This window comes from Carassius auratus, unplaced genomic scaffold (genome assembly GCF_003368295.1).
Source record: "Carassius auratus strain Wakin unplaced genomic scaffold, ASM336829v1 scaf_tig00216977, whole genome shotgun sequence".
NCBI classification, from domain to species: domain Eukaryota; kingdom Metazoa; phylum Chordata; class Actinopteri; order Cypriniformes; family Cyprinidae; genus Carassius; species Carassius auratus.
The window spans coordinates 62669-88892 of NW_020528829.1; the positions used below are offsets into that span (position 1 = coordinate 62669).

At 38.0% G+C, this 26224-nt stretch overlaps 1 protein-coding gene across 1 annotated transcript; it reads left to right on the forward strand.

The window, feature by feature from the left end:
- Window positions 1-617: 617 nt before the first annotated feature.
- Window positions 618-22737, forward strand: LOC113099581 (serine/threonine-protein kinase OSR1-like; the record flags this gene model as incomplete). The annotated part of the gene is made up of 3 exons (XM_026264438.1): window positions 618-855; window positions 16199-16311; window positions 22629-22737. Coding segments are annotated over exons 1-3 (301 nt in total), but the record flags the coding sequence as incomplete, so codon positions are not given.
- Window positions 22738-26224: the final 3487 nt, after the last annotated feature.

Genomic DNA, 26224 nt, shown 5'->3' on the forward strand with positions numbered 1-26224 from the left:
TTGCATAATATCAGGCATTATGTTCATTTAACCGGTATCCCCCCACCCCCACACTCCCCTTTTTTAAAGAAAATATGAAATTCTTAAGCTTGACTTACTTCTAAAAGTCTTCTACCATTTAGGAATGGTTTTTGAAGAAAGGTCCATGTACTGTTTATGCCACGAGATGGCAGTAAAATATACCGTAAAAAAAAGCCACTGGCCACAATGTATTTTTAATAAAAATAAAAATAAATAAAATAAAATAAAATAAAAAAAGTTTAATTGAACTATGGCTGATTTGTCACCAGTAATTGAAAAAATATTTCCCCTAGTGAATGTGCCGCAGCTATTTTTCCAGTTTACTTGATTATTTTTACTTAGCCTTTCAATTTAGTTTGTCATATAAAATGTTCTACTAAATATATCGTATTAATACAATTATTTTTCATATTTAAAAATCATATTACTAAATATCACAAATCTAATAGAGTAATCTTAACTACTATCTTTGCTATTTTGGCGGAACACAAAGCTAGCGCTAGAGGAGGGTAATTACACACTCAAGATGGCCGACTGTCGCGTCCGTCAGTGTGTAGGAATGCGGTGGGCGGGGCTAGTTGCACTAGTGGCAAAGTTTGGGAATGACAGAAAGACTGTTGAAGATAATCGCGGAGAGGAGCTGGAATGCTACTGCTTCGCGGATTACAGTAACATTTATACGTTGTTTTCCATAAGCACCCAACTCCAGTGCTTGAATTCATCAGGATCTAAATAAAGGTACGCAATCCTGAGACATGTCGGAGGACCTGAGCTCCCAACCCTCCCAACCATGGTCCATCAACAAGGATGACTACGAGCTGCAGGAGGTGATCGGTGAGTGTGGACATGTACGTTACCTTTCGTCATAGCCGGTGAATACATGGCATCGTGTGCCTGTAGACACAAACTGCGTAAAAAATAAGTTGGGCTTGTTGTTGTCCAGGATAACGTGAAGTTGCAGGCGGTTCTGTAAGTATGAAGATGGTGTTACTTGTGTAATGGTGTTACTTGAACCAGAATTTGGGAATTTGAATTTTATAAACAAATTGGTAATTATTAAGAACACGTGATATTGGATTTAAACGCTCATAAAGTCTCATAAATTAGTGAGTTAAATATGTGTCTGCAAAAGACTCAAACCTCCACTTCAGTTGTCAAGCCTGTCACGTATGCCAAGTTCAACTCTCTCTCCCTCTCTCTCTCTCTCTCTCTCTCTCTCTCTCTCTCTCTCTCTCTCTCTCTCAATAAGCATATTCAACTGTTTCACCACTTTACTGAATGTGTCGAGGAAGTTTATTAGCGCTCACGTAAATAGCCCGTGGACATATAGTTTGCATTTTAGTATTCGCCCTATGCCACAACACAGCAAAATTATTCTGCACGCGACAACGCCTCATTCTTCTGATAAGCCTGAGCACGTGCAGTAACGCTCCTTCAGTAATGACGGCCTTGTCTTTTGCTTCTTTAATATTAATATGGACATTTGTGTGTGTGTGTGTGTGTGTGTGTGTGTGTGTGTGTGTGTGTGTGTGTATACATGTACATACACGCATAAATACATGAGTACGTCTCTGTTACACTTAATGTTTTCACATTTTCCTTTTTAAATAGATATTGCACAAAAAAGAGAATAAATATTATGTTTTTATTGTATTAATATTTTTAATACTAATTATACATGTAATAAAAGTGGTTTTATGCATTTTTATATTTATTCCAAAATAAAAACTAAAGGCTGTAGCATTTGAACAATATTGTGGAAACAATTTAAATAAGGTTTCATTAGTTAACATTAGTTAACTACTTTAGTTAACATGAATTAAGAATAAACAATAGCCTACTTCTATAGCATTAATTAATCTTAATTAACATTCATTTTAACATTTACTAATGCACAATATAAAAACAAAAGTTTTGTTTGTTAAATGGGTCATATGATGCTTTTTTAAAGATCATTATTTTGTTTATTTGGTATAACAGAATATGTTGACATGCTTTAATGTAAAAAAAAAACACATTATTTTTAAAATACTGTAAATTATAGTAGGTGCTCTATGCCCCGCCTCTCTCAAATGCGTTATTTGCTACAAAGTCCCTCCTTCTGACAAGCACAGTCTGCTCTGATTGACCGACTGGCCCGAACACTGCAAGTATTTGTCAGAAATGTAATGCTCCTTTCCATAATTGCGAACTTCATATTTAAAAATAAATGTTAAGACAGATAATAATGTCTTTGTTTCACCATCAGTTGAAAAGCTCAAAAGGGAAACAGAGTCGTGTGACAGACACAGTGATGAAGCTCGTATGTGTTTGTAGTACACAAGCCACAGACGATTAAGACAACTGACTCCACTGTGTGACCCTGTCTCTCTCTCTTTCTCTCTCTCTCTCTCTCTATCTCACACACACGCACACAAATGCACACACACACACACACACACGTGATGCGAAAATCTATGGCGTTATTTCCCTGACAAATGTCGAGAGCGCATTATTGTAGCAACATTAATACAATGCGCGAGCGCGAATCTCTCCACGAGCGCGGAATATAATATGCGGAGCGTGAATCTCTCTGCTCGCGTGGGGGAACTGTTTCTGATCGGTGTTGCCATTTTGACATCGTTTATGCTTCTTTCTTTGTGTGAGTATTTGTGACAGCATTACGCAAATATTTCTAGAGCTGAAACAACGAATCGATTTAATCGATTAAAATCGATTATTAAAATAGTTGTCAACTAATTTAGTAATCGATTCGTCGCTAAATAAATTTTATTTGCCATAAGCGGCTCATTTCGTGCATATTTCAAATCTGCGTGACCAAAGTGTGGCAGTAATGAGCCACCGGAGGTTTTACTCAGCCAGTACAGCAGGTGAAGTAGCGAATAGCCAATAGCTGGCCTCGTTTTATGTCACGTGCTTCCCGAACAGCGTCTCTGCAGCATTCAGCGGGAAGTGGGAGTACTTTACTTTGAGCCTTTAAAATGAAGAGTAACCTGTAAACTCTGGACTACTGAACTGTTTAAGGGGCCGTTCACATATCGTGTCTTTTCCGTGCTCAAGTTCGTTATTTCCTATGTAGGCGCACAGTATGCACTCTCATAATGGAAGCGACGCGGTCGCGACACGCACGCGGTGCGATGCGCCCGTTTTTCCAGGCGCGTCCACACCGCATCCTTTTATCCTTTGCTGAAATTTCCGGGTCTTCATGGAGAGGGCACGTCATGGAGAGAGCACGTCATGGTTGCTTAGCAAAGGCAGAGCCTCAGGGGCGCTTCTGCCCGAGCGCTTTGGAAAGAAGGAGAAAGCGGCGCGACTAGCGTTTTCCACGCGTTTTTAGGTGCGATATGTGAACGGCCCCTAAGAATTTTATTTGTGCAGATTCTCCAGTACAAGGTTGTTTGCAAATGTTTAGTCGTAAAAGCTGATAACATTGCTTTTTAACAGTTAACATTTAAAGCTTTACAAGCATGTTATGTGATCGGTTTGTCGTTTACCAGTTCATAATTCAGACTTGCAGCCTAATTATGACTGAATGAGAGAGGTAAATGTTTGAGTATATTTAAAATGCACTTCTTTTCTAAGTATTCACTGCTCTTTTTCACACAGCAGGTTTTTTGTGTGTGTCCCAATTTTTTTTTTCTGGACAACCTTCTGATGGATTTTACTTTAAATTGTGAGTTCCATTCAGGTTTCATGCCATTGGCACTTTTTTTCGAAGGATTGTTTACAATTTCACAGCATAAGCTATAAAGCTTTTTCCCAGTAAATAATAAAATACAATGCACTGCAATTTTATGCTGTTGTATCCTTATACTTCGTGAAAATATGTTTTCAAAGATTCCATAAGCTTTGTTTGGGATGTTAAACTACTTTAGGAGCTCTAAGGACTGCCATTGTGAAAACAATATTTGAAATCTCCTTGTGAATTTTGCTAGAGTATGGATCAGTGTTTTGATTGCAGAAGAGTTCGACAAAGGATTACTAACATAATAAAACAACTCCAGGTATATTTTTGATGAGGATATGACAATGCAAAATGGTAAAAATCTCTTAAAAATCTATGCTGAATGATAAAGACCCTTACAATAATTTACTTAGGGGAAAAAACTAAAATATAAGTACATAAACCGATTAATCGATTAATCGTAAAAATAATCGACAGATTAATCGATTATCAAAATAATCGTTAGTTGCAGCCCTAAATATTTCCACATAGTGATGTTGTGCAAGGTGGGGCCGTGTTTGAATGAGACGTTTTAGGAGGGCGTGGCAGAGTCTAAACTTTGATCAATTATATCTCTTTGGATTTGAGACTTTAGTTTTTGCAACTTTACAGATCTTCTTCCTGCACCAAGAGCTTGTAACACTCCAAAGAGAAAGGAACAATTGAAATTGCATCAAATGACCCCTTTAAATATATTTAATAAAATATATTTAATATATATTTAATATATATATAATATAACGGTGAGAACCACCTTTTAATTTTGAGCCTCAAAAGCCCTCAGAGTAGGACACATCCTGTCATAAACCAGATTTAATGTGTCATGTGCACATGCAGACCCTTTAGGAACCTCTGTAACATTCCATTCATAGGGGTCTGACTGTACATCATAAACACATACAGGCCTGTGCACATATTTTACTTTTTAAAAATTTATTTAGTTTGTGCTTAGAAAAAAACTAAAACGTTGTGTTACATTGTCTGTGTTTGTATTTGTATCAAAAGTTTTTAATACTACAATGAATTTGTAATGGTTTCTTTGCAAGAAACATCATGTCCGGATGCATTTGTTTGATCTAAAATACTGTAAAACAGTAATGTTGTGAAATAATATTACAATATTTAATAACACATTTTTATTGTAATATATTTTAAAAGTAAAAAGTTTTTAGTATCATTACTCCAGTCTTCAGTGCTCTGTGATTCTTCAGAAACCATTCTAATATGCTGGCTTGATGCATGAATTATTATAGCCTGCAGATTTTAATAATGACTTGTGCAGTGTTAAAACGTTAAAACAAATAGAAAAAAGTTATTTTATATTTGAATAATATTTAAAAATATTACAGTTTTTAGTTTAATTAGGCCTAACTGCAGCCTTGTGAAGCATGAGACTTATTTTTCTTAAAAAAACAAACTAAATCAATAATTCTAAAATGTTGACTAGTAGTGTATATGCATACACACGTCTAGTATTAAACACATAGCTCATGCCATTCATTACCTGTAATTATCGCCACCCACCCCATAGATAGTGTTTTTGGTGGCATTATTGTATGATCCTTTTATTTTCAGCCAAAAAAAAAAAAAACTCTTTGTAGACTAGTGGTAAAAGGTTTATTCTGGGGACTGAAAAGTTTAAGAAGGGATGCACTGAAAAAGATATTAAACACAAGGTTTCTCCAGAGGGATTTTTCTGTAGTAATAAATGCACCATATGTGGCTTAACAGAGTCCACCACCCCCTTGCTTTGTGGCCATAAAGACTCCGTTATATGCTGTAATTCTTTTTGATGATCCATGACTCTGTCCAGAGACTGAGTTTTACAACCAGGCAGTATAACAAATCTCCAAATCTGCTTTCTAGGCATGATCTACTCCCATGTGTAAACTGTTCGTTCTCTGAATGTTTTATTGACTATTGTTTTGGTTACTGGTTGGTTTAATCTCGTTACATCGCAGGGTTTAAGCATGAGATTACCTCTATACGCAATCACTGGAGTGCTGGAAGAGTCATCTGATACCTGACATATATCTTTCCAAGGCTTTAGACCCCAAAAGGAGGTTTCCCACACTTTTTACATGATCCATGTTTTGACAAGGTTTTTACTAGTTTTCAAAGCTGAAAAGCTCTTGCCAGAGAAACTCATAAAACAGTCCAAACATTTACCACTTTAGTATACAGGTATTAAATTAGGGTAATTAAGTGACTTTAATATGCTCCTATAGTTTCATGTTTTCAAAATGCAACACAAGGTAATAGCTTTTTTAAAACAAATTATGATTTTGGCAATTGCTTGCCTTCGGAAAAAAAAAATTAAATATTAAAAATTCATGTTAATAATTAGTCAGATTTGCCAGCCTAAAAAAAAGATGTATGGTTAAATTGTAAAAATGTATTGTAATCTGTTGAAAGGGGTCATATGATGCTTTTTTAAAGATCATTATTTTTGTGTATTTGGTGTAACAGAATATGTTGACATGCTGTAATGTTCAAAAAACACATTCTTTTTTTGTACATTATTGTAGGTCCTCTATGCCCCGCCTCTCTCAAAATAGTAGTTTTCTACAAAGTCCCTCCTCCGACAAGTGCGGTCTGCTCTGATTGGCCAGCTGACCCAGTGCATTGTGATTGGCCGAACACCGCAAGCACTAGTCGGAAATGTAATGAAACGGTCATCCATAAAATGCGTTGCTGTTCTGTTGTAAGTAATCTTAAAGACTCATAAATGCATCTATTTTCAGAAGGCCAAATAAAATGCTTTAGCTTTCTGCTAGATACACACAGCATCTCCCTGACATGGCTGCTTCAACACTGTGGTTACTGAAACCATGCCTTCGTCTTTGTTTGAACATTTGGGCAGCATTACGCAAGTATTTCCACAAAGTGATGTAGACATGTGGGGGTGTGTTTAAAAGAGCCATTTTGGGGGCGTGGCAGAGTCTCTTTGGATTTGAGACATTAGACTTTGGAACTTTACAGATCTTCTTTATGCACCAAGAGTTTGTAACACTCCAAAGAGAAAGGAACAATTGAAATCGCATCATATGACCCCTTTTGTTTAATAAATGTAATGTCAGATATTAAACATAAAAAACAATGTTTATATGTTAAGTGTATTTAATATAATATTTATAATAATTTTGTGAAACATTTTAACTGATGTGACTGAAAATAATAATGCACTAGTCAACATTTGAAGTGAATCAAAACCTTTCTTCAAAGTTTTCCTAAAACCAAGATGCATTCTTGTCTTAAGACAACTTTGAACTTTTTTGATCCACTTCAAATGTTGACTACTGTACTTGATAATGACCCCAATTTGCAACAAATAGAAGTGTTTTTTCTTTAAACTACTGCGCAGTAGGGCCTACCCTGTGTCTAACTCTGTGCGTGCGTGCATGCATGTGTGTGTAAGAGAGAGAGAGACTGGTCAAACCTGTCTGTTGTGCCTCTTCTTTTGACTCATCAGCTCTAAAGTACCCCACATCTTGAATATTTCAACTTCAGGATGAAAAATATATCCTCGTTCATGCTTTACATATTTTAATTCACAAGAATGACTTTGATATCTCAGCTTTAAAATCTAAATGCAATGTAATTAAAATATAGCCTTAGCCTGGACTTGTCTTTTAGTAAGTCCTCTTTCTTTTCAAAATCTTTTATCACAGCACACTGATATATAGACCTCAGTTTCTGGTTTGTTTTTGTAAGCTCTAGTTTCCTCAACAGATTTAGTTATTACCCCCAAATTCTTGGAAAGGCTCTGTATGTGTCCCTGTGAGGGTATGTTGTGCCCTCTAGCCTGTACCTTCAGAATTGCTTCTTTGTTGAAACCTGGCATGTGACGTGACATGCCAAAACAGGAGTTCACGCTAGAGGCAAGTTTGATTGTAGGCCTTCTGGAGTTCAAGATTAAGGTTGGATACCTTAAGCTTTAGTTCTTTAGTTTTTTTTCTCTGTTGCTGTAAGCATTCTGTAAGTCAGTGAAAAGCAATATTAAATATGTGTTCTGAGTTTGTCACACTACAGAATTTTTTTTTATTAATCACCCAGACAAATTTGAATGATAAAAAAAGTAGTACTGTCAAACAATTAATCGTGATTAATTGCATCCAAAATACAAATTTTATCAAATGACAAATTTCATGATTCAGTAAGCAATCATTTCTGTTCATCACTACTCTTCAATCCTATACTGAATCATGAATTGAGAAGTCTTGATATAGATTTGCAGGATGGTATAGGCTTGATAAACATAGGAGTTGGTTGCTCTTCTATTGCATCATTAGGCTCGTTTTATGGTGCTTAGCACTTCTGTCAATCTGAATCCTTATGTAAACCGGCCAGTGGTGTTGAGCCCAGCTGGAAGCTGTAGTTGCTGACCAGAGCAGCTTTTATGAAGGCCCTGTATTCTTGCATTCTAAGTATTGCTTCTGTTGGTTTTGAGAAAGGCACTGAAAGAAAGAATGACCTTATGTGAAATAAAATATGTAGTTTGTTTTCATCACCCACCTTATAATTATTAATAGTGCTTGCTAAGCAAAGCATTACTATTACCATTGCAAATACTTACAGTTAGAGGTCTGGACACACCCCTGGATCGTAAGTATATAAAGCTCAGCAAATCATACTCCACCATTGTGCTCTAAACACCTCCCATTGCTTTCATGAGAAATACTGAGTAAGCTTTCAGTTCGCAGAATTGGAACTGAAGGTACGTGTTCTTTCCATTTAAAAGCGCAACTTTCTGAATGGAGTTTAAATTAGTCAACGTTTCCCTTTGTCTTCCAGCCAAGGATGGGATTGTCTGATTCGTTTCGACCCTGGTACTATTGATTACAGACAAAGAGTTGCTTTAACTGGATCTCATTGTATTAAACCATATAGTCCAGGAGGAGTTCCCAGGTACTTCTGTTTCTCTCTCCTCTGGAAAGTTCACCATGTGTGAGTGTGAGTTCGGAGAACACTCAGCAGAACCGTTGTGTTTGTATCTTGCCAGGGGAATTGGAGACTTGTTATTGCACTGATCCTAGCTGTTCTTTCCACCCCAGAGAGTGAAGAGTTTCAGATCCATGGAAAAAAAGGACCAATCTCCTTTTCTCTGGTCTAGACTGGAAATGTTTGATTATTTTTGTTGGAAATGCCTGTGAGGTTAAAAAAACCAAAAACAAGAAGCTGTTGTGTTTAGCCCTGTTGACTGAAATTCCTTTTGCTTGACGATAAGCACATAAATATGGGCCATTTGATTGATTCAACCGTTGTGAATATTTTTGAATGATTCATTAAAACCAGATAAAAATTGTCATTAAATCCTAAATTGGTTCCTGAGTTTCTTTTTTTTTCTTTTGGTTCAGTAAAAAAAACCAGTTCATATGAGTCATTTGTTTGTGAATCAGGCTACACTGAATTGCTTAAAGGGTTAGTTCACCCAAGAATGACAATTCGTCCATTTTCTACTCACCCTCGAAGCATCCTAGGTATATGTGACTTTCTCCTTTCAGAATAATCCAATCGAAATTGTATAAAAATTGTCCTTGCTCTTCCAAAGCTTTTAACAGTGGTGTTTGTTGTCAACAGTTCAGAAGAAGTGAAACAAAGTGTGAGCATCTGTAATAAAATGTCCCTCACAAGGCTCTGGTTGGTGAATAAAGTCCCCCTGTAGCGAATCCATGAGATTTTGTAAGATACATATCCAGATTTCAAACTTAATAAACACTTTTTTTTTTTCTAACATCTGCTGACTGTGGGATGCGGAAGCCGTGTGAGGGATGTTTTATTACAGATGGACGCACTTTATTTCACGTCTTCTGAACTGTTGACAACAAACACCCACTTATTTTTTCACCCACCCACTAGGAAGAGCAAGGACAATTTTTAATATATCTCCGATTGGATTATTCTGAAAGAAGAAAGTCTCATACACCTATAGCTTCGAGGGTGAGTAGAAGATGGACGAATCTTCATTCTCTGGCGAACTAACCCTTTAAAAGTACCAGCTCATTTGAGACATTTTCTTTTAATTAGTCAACTAAAAGAAACCTGTTCATATCTGACTACATTTAATATTTTTGATTCACTAAATGAACCAGTTCATATGCATCATTTGTTTGTGAATCAGGCTTCATTGTTTGCACAGCATGTTTTTGAATCTCTTAAAAGAACCAGCTCATATAAGACATTTTCTTCATGAATTGAACTACACTTTTAGTTCAAAGAACCAGTTCGTATGAATCATTTGTTTGGGAGTCCGGCTGCACTGGTTGTGTTGTATGTTTTTGATCCACTTGAAATAACCAGTTTATAATATGAATCCTTTTCTAAATGAATCTGATTACAAGGATTGTGCTTGTGCTTATATTTTTGATTCACTAAAAGAACCAGTTCATATGAGTCACTTTGTCCTACAGTTGTACTACACTGTTTGTGCTGCATGTTTTTGATTCAGTAAAAAATATAGAGTTCTTCATCAACTGGAGGGCTTTATATTCAGTAAAAAGGATCATAATCATTTTCTTTATTAACCGGACAAGACCTGGTTACGCTGTATGAATTTGATTCATAAAAAAAAAAAAATGGTTTATGCGAGTCATTCGTTCTTGATTTGGACTACAATGGTCATTAAAACATCTTTATCTATTATATTGTGGTACAAGAACAACAAGAAATTGCAAAGTTTTGTGAAAGTCATGCTTCGTCATGCTGGCAAAAGTTGAAAATGTCAAACTTTTTCTGCAACACTCCACCAGTTGTCCACTTTTTGAAATCCAATTCACCCTCAAAGTGAATCTTATGCATTCCTGTGCATCAAGTGCTCTCTCAGAGCTTTTCTCTAGTATGAAGCGCCCTAAGTGTGACATGTCTCAGTGCAGCCCAGAATAGTGTGAGGAATGCAAGCCCAGGAAATGTAATAAAGAGCTCCTAATGTGAGTGAACAGGCTGGCTCAAGGTAGCACAATCGGACAACTATGCATGAAGGAACACATTCAAACCACTCAGCCTATTTCAGATGCTGGTCTATTGGGCTGTCCACAGCAATGAAGTCAAATTCAACACATCATCCTTTATGGGCAGCTTATTTTGATTTGGGGACACAGTTTCTTCCAAAATTTACCTTTCAAGTGTCTCCCTTTGAGACCATTTAACTATGCTGAATTCCATCTTAATTTTTAACATGAGTGCGTGCATGGCCAAATGAACCTCTTTTTTTTTTTTGGGATAAGTGGCTTTAAATTCAAAATAGCTAGTTAATGTGTGATACTGGAAAGTAATTGAAGGCTATTAACCTTTATCTCCTCTTAAACTCCCTCATGAAGTTAACATCCTCTCTAATGAGAGACATCAAGTATAAAGGGTGGAAGAAATGAATCATTATTCAGACTTTATTAAACCTTGGATCAGATACATTGAGAGTTTTTCAGTCTCCAGGCCCATGTGGTCAGACACGTTTATCTCATTTGTCTCTGTAAACATTTGGTTAACGTAATTAATCAAAACTCTTGATTAAAACCTGACATATATCCGGTTGTTCTGTGGATAATCGAGGAAGGAAGCAATCACACGACATTAGTTGGTGGTTCTTGTTTTAATCTTTCTAATGCTGTAACCTGGTAACATAATATACAATGATTCATTTCAGAAAACAGTAACTGGCCTCCATAAAATCCTGTTGCTGTGGTGCAGATGTGCACAGAAACCCTTGTTCTGCAGTATTTTCAGTCTGTGACCCTTGAGAACCCTAACAAGACAACAGCACTTTATTGCACCCAACACACCTGCAATATTAACTGCTAAAAACTGACCAGATAAAAAAGTACTAATAGCCTATGTCTTTGATGTTCACTTCATGGCTGTTATCAATACTTTATTGTGTTTTTTATAATGAAGGATCAATAATTTATTATATTTGTTCTTTGTTTGCTAAGCTGTTTTTACTTTTGTATTACAGTAATTCCTTCTGTGTGACACATTTGAAGTGTTTATTGGAGACCGAAGGAAGTTTAGAAGTTGTTTAAACTAGAGCCTGGCTGATATGGTTTTTTTGTGTGTCCGATACCGATATTAGGGAGTTTTAAAAAGGCCGATATTGATATATCGGCCGATATTCGTTGTGTATATTATACTTGTTCAATGGATCAAAGTCATGGTTCGAATAACTTAACAATTTTTTTAACCACGGATCGGATCATTTTTCGGATCAGCAAGAAAATAAAAATATTTAAATTGAACTTGCTTTTCATTTATTACTTAAAGCGAAGTAATTATTTGATACCACAGCAAATACTACTTAGATTAACTAAGAAAGTTTAAACAAGATTAAAGAGACAAGAGAACGACCCGTAAAAATAATAACAAATACACAAATTACAAGCATAGATAAATGCAACACAATATGTTACAAATAAAATAAGGTTGGTAGTATTAAAATACAGAATTGTAATAATTAGGGAAAATAACACTGCGTAGTGTTTACTATATAAATCAAATATAGATTTTTATCACCAGTGTTTTGTTGTTTGGTTATCATTAATGACAGCAGCAGTATTTATAGGCCGCTGTCCCTTTAAGACCTGAGTCACGGATCTGATATAATGATAAACATCACATCTCATTTCTTTCCCAGCTGTTTTCATTTACTTGAGACATAATTGACTGCATTTATCTGAATGATTGTCGAGATGGTTATTTTGTCATAATTTCATGTGCATGTGTCTGTTCAGAGAGTAATCACCAAAGGATCGCCACCAAATTCGGGGACCCCTTCAGCTCGAGGAGCCCTCTTGAATGCCACCTTCCGTGCGTCGGTAATTGCTAGATCTCACCTTACTTCAGGGGCTATCAATGCGGTGGTGGTCTTATTCGAAAAAGGACCTCTATACGTACACTACGATTCCGTTGAGAGGGTTTCTCGAGCTGAAGGGATCCCCTGAATTTGGTGCGGATTCGCTGTGCCGAAATGGAGATATGGCCGTTCAAATGGTTTTCCATTAACTTTGGGCCCTATCATACACCCGGCGAAATGTGATGCAAAGCACAGCGCAAGTGTGTTTGCTAGTTTCAGTCCGGCGAAATTCGCATTTTCCTGTCCAGCGCCACGTTGTTTAATTAGCAAATGCATTTGCGCTAATTTTTGCACCCATGGGAGTGCTGGTCTAAAAGAGAGGTGTGTTCAGGTGCATTGCTGGCGCATTGCTATTTTAAGGAGCTGAAAATAGACTGCACCATAGACCAACTCTGGATAGTCATCGCATGTATCAGAATTAGGCTATTTGCTAACACACGAGCAGCTCCGTTTCATCTCGGAGACACGTTCTGTCTTTGTGCTTGCCAAACTCTATTGTGATATATTTTTAAAATGAAATTTAGTACTCTCACCTTTAATCAGTTGAATGTCCTTGTTGAATAAAAGCAATTATTTCTTAATAATAAAAATACTGAACATATCATGCAATTTATTTTGTAGAACTAGTTTTACAAGCTTTGTAGTTGCAGCAAATCATTTTGATTTGTAGGTAGTTTTGTTAAATTAAATGACTATTTATTGATAATTGATGCTTTTTTATTAATAATTTTAATAATTTTTTTTAATCTTTGTTTTACGTTATGCTAAATTAATTAAGCTGAATAAATTAAGTTGAATAAAAAATAAACCATAAAATGAAAAAAAATTAAGTGAGCAATGAGCATATTCTTAATATAAAAATAGAGAAAATGAGTGTGCACATTTTTATATCCCATATCGACCAAAAAAATAAATAAAATAATATACTCTATAAGGTACTGATATTTTATAAAATAAAATAAAATAAATACATAATGAAATAAAACATTTACAGGCTATATATATATATACGTATTCCCACTCTCTTTTCGTTTGTCTGATGGTCATTCTTTTTCAGTTGAAGTATTTTCTTTTGGCACAAGCATGGTCAACTTTATTACAGTCTTCCCCAAGTCGTCCTTAACAACCGATTGTTTGTTTCACAGTATGAATTTACATTTAAACTCACGCTGTTGGCTCAGGCAACTCTATCTTCTTTCCATCTGGTGAGCTGCACTCCCTTATGTATGCCATAGGGTTACAAATATAGCTGTAGACTGATTGATGAGCGCTGAACATCCCGGCTGAACTGTTACTTACAGCTGGCACTCTGAGGGCCGTGCTGGGGACCAACATCCTGCTGGAGGCCATAGCATACAGGCCAGGATGTGATTAATGGGATGCTGTCAGCACATTTTGGTTACATTCTAGCTATCAGATTCTTCAGTGACTGTATTTGGCTGTACACTAACTAGTCAGGGCCATTCAGTGCTTTAGTTTGTACCTGCAAATGAGAATTGCTGTCCAATTAATTTTTTTATTTCTAATCCATGGTGCCCTGCTGGTGCAATCAAAATGCTAAACAATGAAGACTTTGTTATTATTAGGCCATATGGAGTTCAGGTAGATGATTAAAGATGATTAAAAAAATTCCCTCTGCCTCATACCAGCACAATATGTCATTTATATTCAGCTCGATGTGGAAACATAGGTGCATGCTGATTTAAGAGGGCCTCGACTCCTGTAAAGTATTGTCTTCTATTATTAAGGATGTGTGGACCAGGATGACATTCTGTTCTCAAGGATAACCGTCTCCAGAAGTGTCTTGTCTGCTTTCTCTCTTGTGCCAGTCTGTGGTGCCATGAGCAGAACCTCATTAATGCACTCTGGAGATTAACCTCAGCAGTGAAGTTGAAAGTCAAGTATAGCTCAAATCCTTTGACTTATAGTCTGTTAGGATTTAATAGTCTTCTCTCATGAATGTCCAAAGCTGCAGTGACAAGAAGAATGTTTTGATTAAGCATTTAACTGCCAGCATTTAACTCTTCTCCAACACCTTCCCAGGGAGTAAGTGTAATTACTGGAGGTAAAAGTTCATTAAAATGCCTCTGGTGTGTAAAAATAGTAAATATCATAATTTTTTTTTTTACCCTAATGAATGAATGAATGAATAAAATAAAATAAATGATTTATTCTACTGCTCATTATATTACCGTTAGCCATGTTTATGCTAATGATTAACTACTCTAATTACAGCATTCATTTCAATCCGACATTCAAATTAAAATATTTAATAATATTCGTAACAGAAAAGACTCACACTATATTTATGGCGGCATATACAGGTATATGCAAATTCATTCTCTGCCAGTAGGAGGTGCTTGTAGAGCGCGCGGTTTTCCTGATAACGGCTGCAATCAGGTAATGGTGGGCAATACCGCAAAATTTGATATCGATTTGATACCAAATACATATAGGGTCAGTATTGCCGATACCGATACCAATACGATACTTTTTAGTAAAAAAAAAACAAACAAAACAAACTTTTGTGTAGGGGGGAGTGCAGTAGGTCTATGTCATTATTTCTGAGGTGAATGAATGATCAATTATTTAGGCAATATTTTTTATTAATGTATTGAAGTCCACAAAATTATTAGTTAGTAGGCACTGTAGAATTAACTCTTTACAGCCTTTTAAAATAAAATAAAAAAAAATAAAGAATCTCTCCCTTTTTTCTGGTTTTAAAAGCAAATGAAATAAAGTTCACAAAATTATTACTGAAGAACAAATATACCTATGAAATTACATTCCCTGATCCCCCTTCTGAATGTGCTTTCAGCTTGGCTCACTCTCTGTTTGCTGCTCTTCAGCACGTTGTGTCAGTGAGTCACGTGACGACACAACAACGAATCACAGCAGAGCAGCAGGAGGGGGAGGAGTAGCCAAGTGGGCCAGGATGTGAAAGCAGTGTTTGTTCAGGATTGTAGGGCTAGCAGACACGAGCAAAGTATAATGAGCGTAGATGAGAGATATTTAAATTAAAATATCGATTAAATTACAATTGTATCGATCCGATACCAATACCAGTGTTGGCATCGATACTATCGATATTTAGATCGATCCGCCCACCCCTAGTAATCAGATAAGCCCTGAGCCTGCGCTCAAAAATACTTTTCAGGCATTACAAGCAAGATGAAATGAAAATGACATCCATAATTTTCTGAAGACCATAAGTTTTCTTCAAAAATACAGTGATATAAAAACACTTTGACTCGTGCATTGCCAATTTTTGTTCAACGAAGTCAAAGCCTTTTGGAAAATCTATTCATTTTTGATATTGTGGCAGATCGCCACAAATGAATCAATGCATGGAAAACGCAATGAATCTTACCTGCTTGAATTCTTTCATTTGATCTGGGTGTCTGTGTTTTAAAGTGTTTTGTTAGTTTGATGCTCTGTACCTCCAGTACTTTAAAAAATCTGGTACTGTAACATTTTCATTGTTTTGGTACCGACATGATACTGAAGTACTGGGTCTTTTGACAACACTAGATAGAGGTCTTCATTCTCCTATTTGTCCTGATTTGTCACAGCTTCTGATATATTCTAACATGCATTCTTGTATATTATAGGAAGCGGAGCTACAGCTGTGGTACAGGCTGCCTACTGTGTGCCCAGGAAGGAGAAGGTCGCCATCAAACGCATCAATCTGGAAAAATGCCAGACCAGCATGGATGAGCTCCTGGTACTGAACCTGTTTACACATATTTAAACAGTATTGCATTGAACATACTAGATATTAGCATGAGTATAAAAGTCAAATGGGCTGTGAAATCCCCTTCATGTTGAGTTTAGAGCGTTCTGGTATTGGTGTTGGGCGATATGTTCCATAGTAATATAATTACATACAAGTATCCCTAATCCAAACCCTAATCCTAAACCTAACCATATAGTAAGTACATTTACTTAGTATGACTCAGTTCTTAAATGTCTGCATGTATGTTAGCTGAAGTATCCTTTTTTTTATCTTAAAATTATAAAAAAAATTAATAAAAAAAGTATATTTGTAAGTAAACTACCATTTGTGCTTGGTACTATTTTTTTTAACCAGGGCTACATTTAAACTTCAGATCAAACTACAGCAAAAAAGTTACATTGTGAAATATTATTAGAAATTAAAATAACTGTTTTGATTCATTTCTTAACCTACCAACCACAATTTTTTTCGCTTGTGTAAATGTGTGCGTTCGCACTCTCATTAAATTAGAATCAGAACTGTTTCATACAATAAAAGGAGTTGACACACATATTCTACCATTTCCAGATTGCCTGGAAACCATTATTAACTGGACCAAAGGGATTCCCTGTGTTGTTTTCCAGTTTTATGACAGATTTTATTTCCAAGTCAGAATTCTCCCTTGGATGTCTTTGTGAACCACAACACTGCCTAATAGAAGACTTCATCCCAATCATTAAAGAACTTTTTTGGCTCTCTTCCAAGTGTAAAACACCAATTTCTGTTTCAAAGTTTCCCAGTTTGTCTTTTTGTTACATTCTTGTCAAGTTACAGCCAAGTAGTTTATATAGTTTCCATTCATGAGTCCTTAGGTTTCTCCACAAATCCTTTCCCCTTCTCCGCTTATTAACTTCATCTGTCAACTCCTCAAGGAGCTCAAAAGGTCATACTTTTGTTCCTCGTGACCAGGTGGAGCACATTTTGTCGTTCACTGGGAAAGCTCATATTGCCGATTTACAAGCTCACTGCAGGAGGCTACCAGAAACTCAATTTTTCCCCACATCCAGGTGTCTTACAATGTCGTGGCTGATATTATCCCCTGCCCTCAGTGCTTTCAGTAAATGGAGACTTTCTTCCAGCTGAACTGAAGTAAACCTTTGGGAATGATTTAGGTGAAAGTTAAAGGGAGATTCTTGAAGAGTTAGGGTCACTTGGAAATTTTGAAGTTCAGGTTTCCTCCAGTGCTTTCGCTGCCTTTATGATCTGCTGAGCGCTCTTTTAAACACAGAGGAGGCATTCAATTAAAGCCCGATTGCTCCTGTAATGAGCAGGAGCAGCAGGCAGCTATATTGCATACAATCTGCATCAAGAGCTGCACTCGGAGGAAATTCCTTCCAGAGGTTTAAGTCTATTTCACTGCTGATCAGGCCGATTTGCTGGAGTGTAGCATGCTCTAGTTCTTCCCAACATGAAGGAGCAGCCCAGATAGCTGTGAAGTAAAGAACAGGACAGTCCGAACAAGTCCCAACGCAGCAGTCGTGTGACTCTGTTGTGGTGGGAGGAACAATTTTGCTCTCTGGCTGAGCTGCGATCCTGTCAGTGCCACTGACGTCAAGTTGAATTTATAGTGAGCCCACTGTGTATCACTGCAGCGTTTATTCCACAGGGACGTGACAAGAGCTCCGCAAGGCCTTCTCGAATCACAAGACTTCAGTGACTGCTAATTCCGTCAGATGACAGTGCTTCATTTCTCCTAGATAGATTAGCTGCCTACATGGCTTCATCAGTTTCAGTTGATGAGTGAACAAAACTTCGCTAAACATTGTTTGTGGCTCTCATCCCATCCAGTAATTATAATGATGTTGCTTTTGATATGAAACCAAGTCTGAGGTTAATAAAACAGCTTGAACATAACAATACATTTATCCCAGGAAAGACATTAAATCCCCATAAATGGCAGATAGTCAGCTCAAGGGAAAATAAAAGCATATTTTTACTAGCACATATTCATTATATTTTTACATATGTACAGTATGTTTGAGTAGTTAATAATAAATAACAAGTTTGTATTACATTTAAATTTATTTACTGTTTATTTATTGCAACAATGAATTGAGAAACTTTTTATTTCAACCTTAAGTTTTCTGCAACTGTACCACTTATAATTATTATTATCATTACAATTACAATTATTATTATTATTATAAATCACAGTTATCATTATTATTATAACATTTTTGCATCTGTACATTATAGATTGTATCACCATACTATCAGCAGTAAAAGATGTTAAATTATCAAATAATGATAATCATATCAAAGATTAAACTGCTATGGTAATACTTGTTAAAATAGCTATTATTATTATTTCTTTATTTTTATTTTTTGGCCGAAGCATGCAGCCACTTCTTTAAGGTAGCTGAAATTTACTTTGTGTGATTTAACAGTTTCTGATACATTTCTGCAGGAGAGCAATTTTCCTTTTAGCGATCTCAAAGGAAATGTTCTTAAAATTGATTGTGCTTTTTCTGACAGTGAATCAGCTAAATATCCTGCTGACTCGTTTTAACCTGGTTTTCAAGCTAATGGAAAAAAAGCTTGTTTTTTTTCTGTTGGCATAACTGTGTGTTTGGGTCATAAGGGATCAGGGCAATGTGATAATATCAGTGGGTCAAAGTGATTGTAGAATCATTAAGATGTCTCTTCTGTATTCTTCTGTAAATCTGAACACTGAAGACACCAAATGATGATAGCAGGTCATCATCCTAGATCTTTTCCCCTGTCATTGCCATAGTTTAGATTTGAAGTACTTGGATAGTTTCAATCCAGAATTTGCCTGAATAACCAAATTCACAAAGGTTTACCCCAGGCTTTAACGTTATTTTAATTCAAATGGAAATGTTTACTGGAGAACCTCATATATTGAGTGAGAAATTTGCCCTGAGGAAGAAGGAAAGCGTTTTTTCAGGAGGCAGAAAGGCAGTGACATAACCGCAGACAAAGAGTCTCAGTGCTTTTCTTTGCTCATTGTCCTCTGGATGTACACGAATGGGGTGGCAAACAGTCTCTTGATGTCACCCTCGCTGTTTAGGTGATTGGCTTTGTCTCTCTAGGGTAGACAAATTGGCCAGCCAAGCTGAGATGACCTTCGGCTTCTACTGTGAGAATGCAGATGGAACACTAGCTAGTGAACATCCAAAGCCCGCCCTGTGTGTTATTGTTTTCATACGCCCTCAACCTGGTGTCCATCGTGGAACTGGACACAGGCTTTGCGGAGCCAGCCAAAGCTGACTGAATTATTGAATCAAGTCCAGCTTTGGGACAGAGGGGTGGGACATACCCAGTGGCCCACTGTTGGGGTGTCAGTAACCCCACAGTTTTGGCACGGGAAGAGCTTTGTGTTGACTGTAGGGGTGTAACGATACGCGTATTCGTATTGAACCGTTCGGTACGACGCTTTCGGTTCGGTACGCGGTACGCATTATGCATACCGAACGGTTCGTTGGACTAATTAATTATATTTGAAAAAAAAGAGAAATATAATGATATGCGTTCAACAAGGTAGCCCAATAACCCAAACGACGTAACAGGCAACGCCCCTGACACTCCCGAAGAAGAAAAAAACACCAACTTATGTTTATGTTATGTTATGACTCAGTCAGGCGCTCGCTCACTCAGTACGCGCTGAAGGCTCGTTGCAAAATGGCCAATGCGTTTAACAGACTAGAAAAAGAAGATGACTCTCAAACATATTGTTTGAGATGCATGATTCCATCTATGAGCTGCTCGATCAGAGTGACATGAGAGCCCCTCCTTAGAACATTATTTGTAAATCCATGTTATGGTAAGTGTGCACGTGAAGTCTTTGCACACTTTCTGAAATCCACACTGTGGTAAGTTTGCACACTACACTAGTGCTCTGCATTCTTTCTAAAATCCTATATAGTGAGGGCTTCGCGCGGTTGCTTCATTGCTTTAAAAAAAAAAAAAACACCAGCGTGAATACTTGAAACATGTCAACTCATTTACGCCGACATCACCTTATTGTGTCAGTATCTGGGAAAAGACGAAAAAAAGGAGAAACATGCACGCAACAAACTATGCCTGCAGCATTTAGACACCAGTATTATAGCTTACAGGGAATCCAAAGTGCACCCACACCAGACCTGTTGGTTATTTTAGGATCTTATATTTCTGGTCTGTTAAATGCATTAGACATTTTGCAACGAGCCTTCAGCGCGTGCTGAGTGAGCGAGCGCCTTAGGGGCCGTTCACATATCGTGCCTAAAAACGCATGGAAAACGCTAAGCGCGTCTTTCTCCTCCTTTCCAAAGCGCTCGGGCAGAAGCGCTCATGAGGCGTCTGTCTTTGCTAAGCAACAATGACGTGCTCTCTCCATGAGACGCGGAAATTTCAGCGAAGGATAAATGGATTTGCAGCTCTAAAAATCGCTTGCAGTAGCTCTGCTACTAAATTTATTTCAAAATTGCAATCCATATACAACTATAATCAGCTGTTCCTTCATCTTGGCTGAGCTCTCAACGTTGTTATGGGAAAGGATGAAGCTGATTGGTTAGTTCTTGTCACATGACCCGCGGTGCGCTTGCGGCATTCTGAAAAGTTGAGATGTTTTTGCATTTTGCTGTATCTAAAACGTACCGAACCGAACCGAACCGTGACATCAGTGTATCGTATCGAACCGAACCGTGAATTTTGTGAACCGTTACACCCCTAGTTGACTGGCAGACATAATTGCGCTTATTTTTTTGGGTCAGTGGAAAACACGACTCATGTTCACAGGGTCATTTGAGGACACGACTTGGAAAGTGCAATTGCCATGAGTTGTTTTTCAAGAAGTTGAAATGGCATGTTTTCTTATTGACTTTTTATCTAAATATTGGAGGAGACTGCTGCAACCCGTCCCATTCATTTGGGAGTCCCAGTCTTTTATTTTAATGAATACAATTAAATATAATTATTTTATTAAACAAAACACTCTTTTTCACGTAGCTGAAATGAACAGGCACTTTTATGGTGCTTTCTCATCCCATTTCAAGCTGTTTTGTTTTGCAGATATTAAATAAAATTAAATTAAGCAGTTTTTTTATGCAAATGTATTGAAAGGGTCCTTTTATGATCTTTGAGGCTATGCTCGTTTTAGTTTAATTATATTTTTATTGGTTTATTTAAAAAAAAAAAAAAAAAAAAAACATACAGATTTAAAAAAAAATCTATGAAAATACATTTTACAAGTCACTCTTCCATGTGACTACAGTGAATGGGCACTTTTATAAATGCTCTTGCATATTTTCTGATGCTATTTTATTATTATTATTTAAAAAAGCCTCACTTTATTCTATATAAGTGTAATCAATGTTATGGTGCTTTTGCATCCCATTTGAAGCTCTGGTCCCCATTTATTTTAACAAACAGCACAAGACGGTCTGAAGGTATGAAGTCATGTGGCCATTCATTCACCTTAATTCTGCAGTGTTTTTAGTTTCTCTTATTGATTGCTTTGCATTGCATGTAACAAATTGAACAAGCCTGGGCCTGACAGCAAAATAGAATTGCTTTGTAATATCATTAGTAAGCCCCCACCATCAAATGAGTCAGGGAAAGCTCAGAGTGATGGATTCGGCTGCAGTCCCAACATTACCTCAGCTGTCAATCTCTCCGAGCTGCAAGGGTCTCACTTTAACTGGAAAGACCAACAAATAAACAGGGGATGAAGAGGAAAACTGCATGTCTTTCCTTCTGTTTTTGATTGCCAAAAATCAATCTAGCGATGGCGTTTTTCTGATGGATATTGACAGTAACATATACACCCATTTATTTGGATTCCTTGGTTATTTGGAACAGGCTGTAAGGCAGTCAGATGAAGGTGTCATGGTGTTTACAGCACGCTTGGATGGATGTTGTTTATTTTTACAGTTTGTACGTGCTTTGCGGTGAGTGAGCTAATAAAAACTACTATTTCACCTGAAGTACGTAAATATCTGCACCGACGCTGAAGGTTTGCCAACTGTGCAACTGAGCCAGACTTGTTTAAATATTAATTCAGATCTGGAATGGCACCATTGTGAGGCACCACAGTTATTTCAGTTAAGCCATGAGGCCCAGTGCATTCTGAACCACATATTATATGACTGTATTCACAGACCATTTGCTGTAATGCAGTTTTGTGTTCGCCTGAAGAAGCAAATTATTGTTGTATCCAATTATTGCACACTCTGAATCATTTAGAAAGGATATTGATTAAATCAGGTTACTGTGTCAGTGAAGAGTGATTGTCTCTTTTTTTCTCTCTCTCTCTCTTTCTCTAGAAAGAGATTCAGGCAATGAGTCAGTGTCACCATCCCAACATTGTGTCGTATTACACCTCGTTCGTGGTGAAGGATGAGCTGTGGTTGGTCATGAAGCTGCTTAGTGGTGGTAAGTCCCTCCCACCTGTTCTTTTTCATCCATTCAGAACACTTGATTTTCATCTCTCATTGGATTTGAGTTTAATGTAATTAACTATGGTGACCAAGTCTGTTTCACCCACGTTGAACATTCTTTGCTGGCTGTATCCATATACAGTGTGTGTAGATCATGGAACAGTCCTTCATCTATCAAACACTGTTTGACTTTTTGAGGCTTGTCTAAATATATGGATGGTTTCTGTTGGTAACATTTTGTATTTCAGTTTTGAGTACCAGCCTCTGATTAGGATCTCAAATGACCCGTTAGAATGATAATGGAGTCTGCCAGGGGCTCCCCTACAGAGTAAATCACAGACCGCTGATAATTACAGCAGATGCATTAGTGCTGCGGCAGCCTATGCAGGATTTCTTGATGATCCTGATCCTGATGATCATGTAGAGCTGCATGATTAATCAAAATTAAACCGAAATATAGCTATGGCTTTATGCAGTTATCAGTGATTTAATTAAACGAATATATACACTTAAAGTTATTTTAATGTTAAAAGTAAGTTCCGTAAGGAAAACGGCTATAAATGTTGATTTTGAAATTCAAAAGTTGCAATTTAATCTATTTTGAAGATTTCTCTTAAGACACGTACAGCACATCGGAATTTCTCTATTTTTGGGAGGAGTTGCGGAGGTGCTGAGTGACTGTAAATGGTTTTATTTCAAAGTTTTAAACCGAGCCTGATTTCATTGCACCCTTAAGCTCCAAGCAGAGCTTCCCCGACCCCACTGCGTAAAGCTACTGCTGAGAGTTTGATGATATGTTTCAAGCCAGCGTGTAATGTTCTGTTCCAAACGCAGCCAAGCGCTGGACAGGGAGATTATAGTCTGGCTTGTGCTGACACTGACAGCCGTGGGACACAGCCTTTCTTTTCTCGGTGCAGAGCTGAGATCACTCTGTCTGGATAATCGCTGTTCATTTTACGCCTGTCATCAGCTGCCGTGCCCTCCTCCTTCGGCTTCTGCTAGCTGAAGATGCCCAGGTGGCAAGCTGCCTGTCTTAAATATGAAGGTAGCAAAGAAGCACGCAGGCGTCCGTCTCACAGCTGGCCTCTCGGCACATCGGGGACATCACAGCAGGCACCATCTTAAATAACAATGTCTCTCTCATCAAGAGGGTCAGGCAGCTCGTTTAAATCGAATAGATTCACAACCGCTGCTGTGTTTTTATTGAGTAAAAAATTGATAGTTCAGTTAAAAGTGAGATTTGTCATCATTTACTCAAACATCTATGGATTCAGGATTTCTTAATTCGCCCTTCCACAAACAAGGTCCTAAATCAGAGCAGGAAGTTTAGATTCACAAAGTTGTGGCATTAAATGTTGCATACAAAATTATTGAACATCTTTCTCATAAAAAAAAAAAAAATGTATATTTTCCTCAATGTTTTGTTTTCCAGTACAAATATCGAAACATTTTTAAATCATGATATGTTAACTTGTGATGCAGATTGAGAGGTCCACTGATTATCGGTCCAGCCGATTATCAGCGCCGATATTAAGCATTTTTATGATTATCGTTATTGGACATTTTCAGTACTGATTCACCAATAAAATAACTTAATTATGAAACACGCTATTTGGCTCTGATGCACCCTGTCAGAACTCACCACTCACTGGCCTAAAACAATCTCTGCCCACCGCCCATCTGACTTGTTGGGAGTCATGAGCCGAATTTACTGTATGACGTGGAATGTCACGGAATTTGTCAAAGTTTGGATTAAATAATCAAAAGTAGGTCAGTAGACTTAAACCAGACTTGTATCGTTATCAAAATTCTATTTAAATAGGAATCCAGCATGTTCTGCATGTCTCTGTCTATGTAAATGGCGCAGAAGCGCGGTTTTGTTTTCTACACACACTGAGGGCCCTATCGCAAGTATGTTTGTTAGTTTCAGTCCGGCGCCGTTCACATTTTCCAATCCAGCGCCATATCTTTTAATTATAAAATGCATTTGCGCCCATTTGTTTGCCCATAGGCGTGTGTAAAAATATTAAAAACTCCATACTCATCGGGAAGAAGAAGGCGGGAACCGGCGCACAATCAAAGCATTTTAATAATTCAAAAAATAAACACAAAAGACCAAGACTGTGCTCTACTCCCACAACCCCCCCACCCCCCCCCCCCTTCTCCGGGGGGGACCGCTCACGGGGACCTGCGGGAACCTGGGGGTAGGACAGACGAGGCGAGAGAAAAGGAGATTGAAGGAGGAGCGACAGAGACGAGAGAGGGGAGAGAGAGAAAAAAAAAAAATCCGGTTCCTAGACGCACTGCTGCTCGGCCCTCCACCAGCTGGGCGATCTCCTCCGCGGTGCCTGGCGGTGGCACTGGATGGCCCTTGGCGGATGGCACGACACTCCTCCACCGCCCGCTGGACGGCGACGGCTCCTCCGGTTTTGGGCAGTCGGCAGGAGTCCCCCGTTCCCTGCCCCTCCGGATTCCATCGCGGAGGCAGCAGGCTCCAGCCCCCTGGCGAACGGCGCCGACTCCTTCGCTCCCTCACGGATGGCAGCCGCCCCTCCATAGCGTGGGCGGCCGGCAGCGAGCTCGCCCGTCCCAGGCAACTCGCTCCAGCCCACCGCCTCGAGCGTCCATGGCGGCACATACCTCGCCAGCTCAAAGCATCTGGTGTGCACAAAACGTGCGGACGACTGGTGCGCACAAAATAAAAAGCAAACATAAAATATTGTCCATGCCTGTTCCTCTCTCGTCCTTCACTATAGTCACTCCAGTTTTATATCCTTCCATCTCCTACGTGGGACTCGATACCTGCGGTGGGGCGCAGGTGTAGCTCATCTCCAATCACTACACCTGGCCTCACTCCTCGTTCCCACGCCTCTCGGCCCCGCCCCACTCGCCACAGCGTGCTGTTCTAAAAAAGAGGTGTGTTCAGGCGCATTGCTGTTGCATTGCTATTTTAAGGAGCTGAAAATAGACTGCGCCATAGACCAACTTATACCTGGTCTACAGCCTGGCGCAATATTTTTTCTTTATTTAAAGAGCGTGTTCGTATAGGCGGGTCCACAACGCACATACATGCTTCTTATTAAACAAAGGGACGCACAGCAGCACACAAACATGCCAAATATAAAAAATTAAAGGATTTTAATGCATTATAATTTTTTGTAAGCTAATTAAATATATATACATTATGTGCGTCAACCGTTTTTCCATCGTTAAAATAGCAAAAGTGGATTTGGACACACCCTGAGTGCACCCGTGCCGTGCACTTTACACTTCGCTTTAAGATCATTAAAATAGGGATCTAAAAAAATCGTCATTAAAATCGTCTCTCTACTTGAGGACATAAATACATGGAACAACATATCCAGAACTGCTCTGATTCTCTCTAAGAGTCACTTCATGAGTTTTTGACAGTTTCATTTGAGTAAAATTATCGTCATTTCATTTATATAGGCTACAGAACAAGTTTCTCATGGCAACCCGTC